General features: G+C 53.2%; 1 protein-coding gene across 1 annotated transcript; it reads left to right on the top strand.

The window, feature by feature from the left end:
* The first annotated feature begins 634 nt into the window (after nucleotides 1-634).
* Nucleotides 635-2569, top strand: LOC310918371 (uncharacterized protein). Its single transcript, XM_083877230.1, has 2 exons — nucleotides 635-1064; nucleotides 1245-2569. Exons 1-2 carry the CDS (start codon nucleotides 923-925, stop codon nucleotides 2219-2221), a joined length of 1119 nt encoding a protein of 372 aa, XP_083733356.1. The 5' UTR covers nucleotides 635-922; the 3' UTR covers nucleotides 2222-2569.
* The last annotated feature ends 6324 nt before the right edge of the window (nucleotides 2570-8893 follow it).

Below are 8893 nucleotides of genomic sequence, written 5' to 3'. Positions count from 1 at the left end.
TCATGGTGACTACATCACAGCTTTGCTGTTGCCCCATGACCTCCAGCTCCTCCTGTTTGTTACCAATGCTACGTGCATTGGTGTACATGCCCTTCAGCTGGGCTACTGATTTCAGCCCTAACTCAGGCTTAGCACCCTTGGGTCTGCTTCCAGGCAGCCCAGCTGCATCCCCTTCCCCCTTCAAACCTAGTTTAAAGCCTTCTCAATGAGGTCAGCCAGTTCCTGAGCTAAGAACCTTCTACCCTTAACAGAGAAGGAACCACGAGCTTGAGCACTCCCTGAATTCACAGCCCCCCACCCGTGGGATCATCACCCCCCATCCCACAGGTGACCAGGGAGGGGGAGCTGGGCCCAGATATCCTGGGGGGTCCCTGGGTTGGGTTTTTTGGGAGGGATATCTGGAGAATGGAGAACTCCAAAGGTTAGTGGAAAGTGCCTCTTGGGGAGACATTGGGGGGTCCCAGTGGCAGCTGCTGGCAGAGGCAGCCTGGAGGAGCAGAGCCCTGTGTCCCCCAGGAGCCCAAAGTGGGGAGCCCAGAGAGGGGGGAGCGCCGCGATTGGCGGGACCCTCAACAGCCTGGAGAGGGGCAGGGGCGACTCCTTGGACCCCCTGCACCCCAAAGCAGAGAATAAGGGGAGAAGGGACCCTGGGGACTCAAAACCCCCAGGATCCCTGAGTGGGAGAGGGAAACCAGAGAACTCTTCAGATTCCTGAGACTCTCAGTAGCCTGGGGAGGGCAGGGCCTGAGTAGACGGGGGACCCCCAATACAATCATGACCCCCAGCAGGTGGGACAGGGGGGAACCCCTGAACACCAAAGGGGAGAGACCTGAGACAGGGAACTGCTGGGAGGCATTTTTTGGGGTGCATCTTGGTGTTTGGAAGGTTTTTATGGACCCCAGATGGGCGGTGACTTTGAGAGATGGACTTGGGCAGAGGGACCTTCAAACTCAGGATGCTCATCCCTTGTTTTTCCCCTTACCAAGATTTCCCATTCTCAGACCTTGGCTGGATGGAGGAGAAGGCTTTGAGGAAGTGGAAGATGGCCCAGGACAGCCAGGCAGGTGAGGAGGAAGTCAGTGCCCCTTTCCCCCTCTCTCCTGCTCCATCTCCCAGCCCAGCATGGCCCCCGGTTGCAAGACAACCCCTCTGCCAACACTGTCTTGCTGGGGATGGACTGGGGGGATCCCCTTCCCTCTGGCACGGAGGCAAATCCCATCCTCTCCTTGTCCTTCCTCCCCCAGACAAGGAACTGAGGATGGAGACCAGGGAGGACAAATCACCACAGCAGAACCTCATGGATGAAGCCATTTTGAGGAGCTTCAAGGAAACCAAATCCAATGGGGAGGAAAAGCCCCGGAGATCCCTTAGAAAAAGGGGCTCCAAACGCATCCCAGGGTTCTCTGAGGAGGAAAGACCCCCCCAGTGCCAGGAAGGTGGACAGAGCTTCAGCCAGGGCTCTGAGCTGGTCCATGAACAGCTTCATGATGGGGAGAGGCCCCATAAGTGCTTGGAGTGTGGGAAGAGCTTCAGCCAGAGACACCACCTGATCAGCCACCAGAGGATCCACACTGGGGAGAGGCCCTACGAGTGTCCCCAGTGTGGGAAGAGGTTTCACGCCAGCTCCAGTCTCCTCCTGCATGAGCGCATTCACACTGATGAGAGGCCCTTCCGCTGCCCCGACTGCAGGAAGGGCTTCCAGCACAACTCCACCCTCATCACCCACCGGCGCATCCACACTGGGGAGAGGCCCCATGAGTGTGGGGAATGTGGGATGAGCTTCAGCCTGAGATCCAGCCTGATCAGCCACCAGAGGATCCACACCAGGGAACGGCCCTATGAGTGTGAGCAATGTGGGAAGAGCTTCAGCCGCAGATCCAACTTGATCCGCCACCAGAACACCCACGCTGAGGAAAGGCCATACAAGTGTGGGGAATGTGGGAAGGGCTTCAACCAGAGGTCCGAGCTGATCAGACACCAAATGAACCACACTGGGGAGAGGCCCTATGAGTGTTCTGAGTGTGGAAGAGGTTTCAGACCAGCTCCCTTCTCCTCAGGCACCAGTGGATTCACAGAGAGGAGAGGCCCTTCCGCTGCCCCGACTGCAGGAAGGGCTTCAAGCGAAACTCCCACCTCATCACTCACCGGTGCATCCACACTGGGGAGAGGCCCCACGAATGTCCCCAGTGTGGGAAGAGCTTCACCAGGAGCTCTCACTTGACCAGACACCAACAGAGTCACCGGTAAGGGAAGCCCTGAGAGTGCCCCAAATGTGGGAAGAGCTTCGTGCTCTGCTCCAACTCCATCCCCCATTGGAGGACACACACTGGGCAGAGCCCTGGTGACCCACATTCACTGTAATCTCCTTTGGGACGACACTGGACTGGTGGTCCTTTTGTTTGGTTGTCCCTAATATTCTTTTGATTGATCTCCATCCCTTTAAAATAGACAAATTTCAATAAAAATCAATAAACTCATCAAGGGCATCTATAGGCTCACTTTTTTCTAGCGTTTCAAGGGGATCTGGGATTCAGAGAGATACTTTGGAGCATTTGGGAGTATGGGTGGTATTTGGTGTAATTTTCTCCCTGTCTTGGTGCTCAAAGGGACAAGGGGGTTTTATTTGTCACCTCACAACCACTCGATATCACTGAAAACCACTCAATCCCACCCCAGAATTACTTGATTCCACAGCCTCTCAGGTTGGGAGGGGGTTGGAAGAGGATTCAGCAAAGTGGGATGCAAATAAGAGAGGGGTGAGTGGGCATTGAGTGGGGCAGGATGGGTGGGATGGGGTTTAGGAGGTGTGAAATGGAGGAAATAGGGCTTGGGAAGGGGGTCTTGATGCCAGCAGGGGTGGGATGAGTTGGTATTGGGACTGGGGAGGTGGGGTGGGGTCTGAAATGAGACAGCCAAAGGCTGGGGATGATGAAAAGAGGGGGAACCTGTTATTGATTGACTGATTCACATTGATTCACATTCATATTGATTCACATTCCTGCACAGATTTTGCAGTATCTCATGTTTCTGAGGCAGTTTTGGGGCACTCCCCAGCTCTTGGGGGGTTTCCTGAGAGCAGCTCCCTGCAGCCCCATTGCCAGAGGTGGTTGCCTTGGGCACCAGCTCAGAGCTGCAGCCACAGTCCGTTGCCTCAGTGCTGGAGAGCAGAGAAATGATGAATGGCCCCAGACATCTCCAGGGTGTGTTTGGGGGCCAGGGCAAGTTCTGTGTAGGTGGGGCGGTCACTGCCCCAGCCCCAGCCACTGCAGCCTCTGCTCCAGCCCCAAAGTGGCTGCCAAGCCCCTGGCACCCCAAAAACCCCACCTGTGAGAGGGACCAGAGCAGGTGAGGCTGTGACACGGGTGTGACACTGACAGGTCCCACGGCCCCAGAGCTCCCAGCAGCTGAGATGGTGCTGGATTCAAGGAAGACTGTGGATCTCCCTCTCTCGCTCACTCTTCCTGACTACTTCTTCTCAAAATCTCGAGAACTTGGACAGGTTAGAGTTTGCTCAATCAGTGCTTTGTGAAATGATTTACTGAAATTCCATGTTGCTTTAAGATTTCCCATGTAGCTCATTCTCTGAAATTTGCAAGTTAAAAGTTTGTTCTCCACTCTGGTGAGAAGTTTGTTGTTTTCTCCCATGTGCCCTGAGGGGATCGAGGTACCTCAAGTCCCTTTCCAACAGCGGCCGAGCCAGCTTGGGGCACAGCAGCAGGAACTGCAGTGCTGAGCAAGGCCTGCCTTGGCTGGAGGGAGCAGAAAGGCCAAGCCCTGAGCCCAGGCCTGGCACAGCAGGGCCTGTCCCTCCCGGGTGCCTCGGGGCTCTTTGCGGGGCAGTGGGATGGCAGGGGCAGCAAGGACAAATGTCATCAAACTGCAAGCCCTGCCAGCCTCCTCAGGGAGGGGCCAGGGAGGAGCAAAGTGCAGGCCCTGAAAGGAAAGTTCCTCCTGTGGGGCCTCCAGAGGCGCTGCCAGAGCCCAGGGGACAAAGGCCTGGGTGCCTGTGGCCCTGCCAGCCCTGCCCAGCCCTTGGCCATGTGTCCTGCAGGCTGTGCCCCCTGTGCGTGCTGCTGCTGTGCCCTGGCCGGCTGCACACGCCCATCTCGCTGTCCCCCCCAGCATTTCCCAGCCCAGCATTTCTGTGCCCTCCCTGGGCTCCCTGCACCCAGCGCTGCCGGCTCCTGGCACACAGAGCCAGGCCAGGAGCCCACCCTGCCAAGGGCCTTTGGAGCAGCCTGGTGCCTGCCATGGCTCCTGACCTCAGCAGCTGCTCCTGGGATGCTTCCATGGAACCCGAGCACAGCAACACTGCTGGCCATTGGCCCTGCTCAGGCTCACACACTGTCAGGGCACATTCCCTGCCTGGAGGATTCGTGCCTGACCCAAGCCCTGCACTTATGGCTCCAGCATTGCTTTCCAACAAGAACAGGGGAAGGCAAACTGTGTGTAGCTCATGGTATTTTACAGTGTCTAAAACTGGCTAAGTCATCGGTCTTAGAGGTGAGATCCATTTGGAATGATTAGGATGGAGAAGTATTGCAAGATAAGAAAGAGGAGAATAGAAACAAACAGAAAAAAACATCTTGGATTATTTCTTTCCACTTTCATTGCATTTCTTAAAAGCTGTTTCAGTTTTCCCAGAACCATCTTGATAGTCATATCTGCTCTTTTCAAGAACCTTTCCTTGAGAGTGAGGTCAAGACCCTGTCACAAGATGTGCCACCAACTGCAGCTTCTCTTGGCTTTCCACACTGTGTGTGCAGCACAACCCTTGCAGCAAAACAGGACAAATGTTTGGAGAACTTTACAGCTTGTTCTTTTCCCTGAGGACTGGGGAGTTGTGCCATTTTTAAAGTTTTCATTGTTACGGTTCTACTCTAAGAATACATGACATGGTACCAGAAATTGTTAGGGAATGCAAGCCTGGCTGAATGCAGAGAAAGAATCTCCAGAGGCTGCAGCCAGGAGTGGAGAGCTGTGTGATAATTATTCCAACATGCCCAATGACATCTTGATAGTCATCTAGAACATGAAAATGGGCTAATGGAGTTTTCTTGTGTTCAGTTTAGATGATTCTACATCTCATGCATTGATCTAAATCAAGAGCACAATCAGTTCATGATAAGCACCAGAACAAGCTGAACCACTCTGAGGAGATGACTGAAGGAATCTGAAAGGGAGAAATGCAGGGAATTACTTGGTGAACTTTGTCTGGAAGAAGGGTCATTTTTTCTAATAATTTCTAATCCATTCCTTCTGAGTTTGTCCTTCTGAAAAAGACATTTTCATCCCAGATGCCTCACGAAATGAGCAGCCTGAGCTTGTGGAAGTGCCTGAAAGATGCCCTGTTCCTCTGCAGGGAGGTAGTGACTAAATAATAGCTTACTTCATGCAATATCAGCATATTGCAACAGTCATATAGCCTTGTAATGTTCAGTTCCTCTTTTCTCATGATCTGAATTTCTCTCCCTCATCCTGTTCTTTTCTAACAGTTCTGCCAGGAACATGCTGGCCTTGTCCTAGCTTCTAGTTACAAGATTAATCTGAGAACTATTGTGTCCCTTATCCTCTAACCATTCCTCAGCCATCTCCTCCACACCTCAGTGCCCTCCACACCTCAGTGCCCATTCTCAAGCTCCTCCCTGGTTTCCAACACACCCACAAGCCCTGGAGTGTCCTGGCTGCTGCAGGGATCTCCCAGGGCTCTGTGCCGGCTGCACTCCAGAGCTCCCAGCTCCATCTGGCAGGGCCTCAGCGCCCGCCGTGTGCCCTCCCGCCCCGACGGCCACACCGGGCCCCGCTGGCTGCCCCCATGGAGCCACTGCTGCCCCAGGGCTCTGCAAGGCCTTCTCCGGGGCTGCCTTCCTGCAGCTTTCAGTGCCTGCCCCAGCCCAGCAGAGACCTGCCCAGGGGCTGGGGACAAGGGCCTGCAGGGACAGCCCCAGGGCCACTGGCTTCCCCCTGACAGAGGGCAGGCTTAGGCTGCAGATGTGCAAGAACCTCCTGCCCCTGAGGCTGCTGAGGCCCTGGCCCACGCTGCCCACAGCAGCCGGGGCTGCCCCTGGAGCCCTGGCAGTGTTCCAGCCCGGCTCCCACGGGCCTTGGAGCAACGCGCCCAGTGCAAGGAGTCCCTGCCCCTGGCACCAGGCCTGGAACAAGACCATTCCTAAGGACCCTTCCCAGCCAAGCTCTTCTGGGATTCTCTCACCACAGGGGCCGCGGGCAGCTGCCCTTCATTTCTCATTAGAACCAATTCAGCACTGCAAGTCAGCCTGACTTCAAGGACACAGTTCACAAACCCAGATTCACAACTTGAGACATTTGCCAAGACTCCAGGTCGCCTTGAGATCAAGAAAGTCTTGCACAATCCAGATTCTGGAATACTGTAGTTTATTGAATCAAGAGCAAAGCAGTTTCTGCCTTGCCACTCAGAAATGCACTTCACTATAGAACAAAATCATGTGTCCTCAACAGACACAGACACCACCTGTGCCTTTACTGGTACATAAAACAAGACTATCTGATATGTAACATATTACGTAGATCTACATCACATCTGGATTACATATAATATAAATCATAGAAATATCTCTACTTCATAAACATCTTTCCCAATCTAAATGGATTAAGAGCATTAATACGTTTCAACACAGAGACTGACAAAAACTATGTGCTATATTGTATTGTTTAAACATAATTATATCTTCAACACTTTAGAATAATTTTTATCATGATATAATAACATAATTTATATCTTCCATACGAAGAGATATACTAATATATTGTTTACATGTTTCCATAGAAATATTACATACTTCTATAAATACTACTAAATTATGTCTATTAGTGTATGGGCTGTTTTCGTTTTAAATTTTGATATGATAATTCTTAAGTTTTATACTACATAAGAAAAATACACAATATGGACCTATCTAGATGAAATGAAGACCTAGATTCTAAGATATACAAAAGTTCAGGTCAGCAGCCACACAGTTGGTACAATGCTGACCCGAAGGATTCCCTTCAGGGGACAAGGAGAAACACGTCCACGGAGTGATCACGGGCGTTGCCCAGAGATGGTGCAGTCTCCCTCACTGGAGACAATCAACACCCGTGGGGAGGCAATCCTGTGCAAAGCATATCAGGAAGAGCCTGCTGGAGCAGCCCTGAAGCAGATGATTCCACCGGTGCTCCTTTCCAACATTCACTCCTCTGGGCTCCTGAGATGGGCATCTTTGCACCAGGCCAAGCTCCCTGAGGCAAAACGGAGTCGAGGAAAGAGCTGGGGGCAGTCCCAGTTCTGCTGGTAATGGGACTCTGTCTGACAAGGACCCTGGCCACAGCCTCATCAGCTACATCAGCTTGGGCTCCCCGAGTGTGCTTTTGCTCTGGACAAAAGGCATGGCAGCAAGTTCCACTGCCAGTGGAGCACTGCCTTCCTTCTCCATGTCCTGCACACTCAGGTCTGTGTCAGCTTCTTGCCGGGCTGTAGACTCTCCACACAGACCTCAGAGAGGCAAAAAAGGAAGAAGAGTATTTCCTCTTGCGTGGTCCGTGATCTTTGGCACCAACCTTGTCATCACTGGATGCGGTGCTGGAGAGGCTGTTAGATGACACTGCTGCTGCTGCTGGCTTAGAGCAGCTAGGCAGCATTTTCCCTTCCTTCTTTGTATCCCATATTCTGCCCTCTTTCCTCATGAACTGTGAGGTTCTCCTGTGCCTCCACGTGCGAGCCTCACAAGCAGAGCTCGGTGCAGGAGAACCTCCTTCACTGCTCGTTGTTAATGATTCGTGTGAGCCACCGGTGCAGATCCGCATGCTGACTAATTGCGTGGGAGTGGGCAACAGGATCTATCGTCAGGTCGTAGAAGAGATTGTAGGTCCGAGATAGGAAGACATGTGGAGGCAAAGTGATCCCTGGAGGAAGCTCCCGGTTGCCCACAATGAAGTGGTTGAGGCATCTCACTTCTACACAAGTGCGCAGGCTCTCGCTGATGTCTAGGAGTCGCCTCACAAAATGTCTCCTGCGCCACCATGATGGGGGTAACATGCTCAGCAGGTGCATGACAATTGTCTTGGTTGTATAAGTAGAAAAACCTAAGCCCAGCTGAAGCATGATGAAGAATTGAAGGCATTTCAGGTACAAGCTGTCAGGAGGGGCCCGCCTGGCAATATACCTGAAGAACTTCACCTCAGCCACGGCGTAGGACTCCGGCCAGATGGTGCTTGGGGTGTAGTAAGGCCAAGGCTGGCTGCTTACATAGATGTCTGAGTCGCCTAGCCGCACCCCAAACAGCATCTCGATCCGGTGGCTTTGTCTGCCATTGCTGACCTTGAATTGGCAGGAGCGTGTGGACGGCAGCAGCACCAAGTGCCAGTTGTGGGACTGAGGCAAAGCCGGCCAGATTGCTCTCACCAGTTGGCGGAACCAGCGGGCAGTTTTCTGCACGTCCAGGTAGGAGTCCGTGCACAGGATGTCAAGGAGGCTGAGACCCTGATTGTTCCTCAGCTCCTCCTCAGAGGCGTGGAGGAAGCACAGCATTTTCTTACGCCGCCGCCCCCTCGAGCAGGTGCACTTCTGCATCACGCGGATGCGGAAGTTCCTCTCGCGCCTCTGCCCTGCCCTCACCATCTCCACGTGGAAGCTGTGCCCTCGTGGAGGAGTCATGGGGATGAGCACCTGGTACACGACATCCTGCTCACGGGGACTCCAACCTTCGAATGCACTGCCCACCCCAGTGGCTGGTTTCAGGACCGGGTAGAAACTGTCAGATGTGACGAGACGAACGTAATATAAAAACTTCTTCAACAGGCTAGTTGTCCTCTTGCATCCTTTCTCCAGGTCCTGCACGGGCCACTGAATCTGCTCCATCACCCATCTTCCCATCTC

The sequence above is a fragment of the Zosterops lateralis genome (assembly GCF_965231275.1).
Source record: "Zosterops lateralis genome assembly, chromosome: 23".
Classification (NCBI taxonomy): domain Eukaryota; kingdom Metazoa; phylum Chordata; class Aves; order Passeriformes; family Zosteropidae; genus Zosterops; species Zosterops lateralis.
Note: the sequence above shows the minus strand (reverse complement) of the source record. Positions and strands in the feature narration are given on the sequence as shown.

Excerpts from the sequence above, each read along its gene's own strand:
- LOC310918371 (XM_083877230.1), top strand. The coding sequence starts at position 923 with ATGGACTTGGGCAGAGGGACCTTCAAACTCAGGATGCTCATCCCTTGT. Across the intron at positions 1,065-1,244 it reads GGCCCAGGACAGCCAGGCAG|ACAAGGAACTGAGGATGGAG; the intron begins GTGAGGAGGAAG and ends TTCCTCCCCCAG.